The 1349-nt window shown below is 37.7% G+C and overlaps 1 protein-coding gene across 1 annotated transcript in view; it reads right to left on the bottom strand.

Moving 5' to 3' along the window:
- ADGRV1 (adhesion G protein-coupled receptor V1) overlaps nt 1-1349 on the bottom strand; it is a 687583-nt gene that overhangs the window by 343129 nt on the left and 343105 nt on the right. Inside the window, exons 83-84 of the mRNA XM_023730073.1 lie at nt 1298-1311; nt 945-1105 (exon numbers count right to left, since the gene is read on the bottom strand). Of these exons, the coding sequence (XP_023585841.1) occupies nt 945-1105; nt 1298-1311 (175 nt within the window). The remainder of the gene's footprint in view (nt 1-944; nt 1106-1297; nt 1312-1349) is intronic.

Here is a 1349-nt window from a genome sequence, read left to right as displayed (position 1 = left end):
CTCACATATTTTTGACATGTTATCAGGAGGGACCAGTCCCTGGAGAAGGATATCTTGCTTGGTAAAGTAGAGAGGGTCAGCAAAAAAGAGGAAGACCTTCAACGAGATGAATTGACATAGTGGCTGCAACAACAGGCTCAAGCACAACAATGATCATGAGGATGGTGCAGGATTGGGCAATGTTTCGTTCTGTTGTACACGGAGTCGCTATGAGTCGGAAGTGACTTGATGGCCCCTAATAATAACAACAACATCTATACCCAGTTCTTGGTATAACACATTGTTCAGATAAAAAAGCTGTGGGTGGGTAGGAGTGGATAGAAATAGATTTTAAGGAATTCTCAGACTCACAACCATATAATTAATACAGCAGATGAAAATAATTCTATAGTTAAGTTGTAGGTAAATAACTTGACCAACACTAATACAATGAAAGTTCCTATTACTTCCAGAAATCAGGCCTGGGATGGAAGGTGAAGGAAAGAATTTATTTTTTAACACAGTGGTTGGCATACTTAGAGCTCCTAAGTTGTAGAATATAAATCAACTCATGGGTCAGTTTTTTTTAAAAGAAAATACAGAATGCTTTCTATGTATCATCTCACATAATCCTGACATTCTCACTTCAGAACTTGCTCTCTAACCCACAGCACTGTGAATTGTATCCTTTCCTATTATCTAGCTTTTATCCCACATTGTATTTTACCCTCCTTGTAAGTTGGAACTATCTCTTGTTCTTCATTGTTTCCTCAGCACAAAGTGGGCCCTCCATAAACATCTGTTTCATGAATTAATGAATAAGAAAATGGGAAAATTTATTTTCCCCCAGTGCTGAAGAATCACAGTAAATTTGTGCCTTGCATATATAAAAGGACTATGGCAAAACAGACTTTTATTCTTTTTTAAATATTTAAATTTATTGACTCAAAAATACTGCAACTGACCTGAGATACATATAAATCCAGAAGAGAAAAAGGCTTCATTGTATGAAGACAAGTTGTCGGTCTGGGCATAAACAGCATACACGGACATGTGTGAACAGGCACATTCCACGTAGTCTGAAGTGTCCTCAACCAACTTGCAAAACTGACTGTCAGACAACCAGCTAGGGAAAAAACACAATAGTCACTATTCCACTTTCATCAGTTCTTAAGATACTGAGATGGCCTTTAAAGAAAACATTACTTGCTAAACTTAAGTGTTCTTTACCCAAGACTTGAGCAGACCACATTTTCAAGGAGAAACACTGAAGGGAACATCTAGTCTATGACATGACGCAACAGATCCCACAAGACACCTTAAGAAGGTAGCCTAAATACCAATGAAACTTGCAAGAGCATTCCAGGTAA

This window comes from Trichechus manatus, unplaced genomic scaffold (genome assembly GCF_000243295.1).
Source record: "Trichechus manatus latirostris isolate Lorelei unplaced genomic scaffold, TriManLat1.0 scaffold00032, whole genome shotgun sequence".
Taxonomy (NCBI): Eukaryota; Metazoa; Chordata; class Mammalia; order Sirenia; family Trichechidae; genus Trichechus; species Trichechus manatus.
The sequence above is the reverse complement of the archived record's forward strand: the minus strand, read 5'-3'. Positions and strand labels throughout refer to the sequence as shown.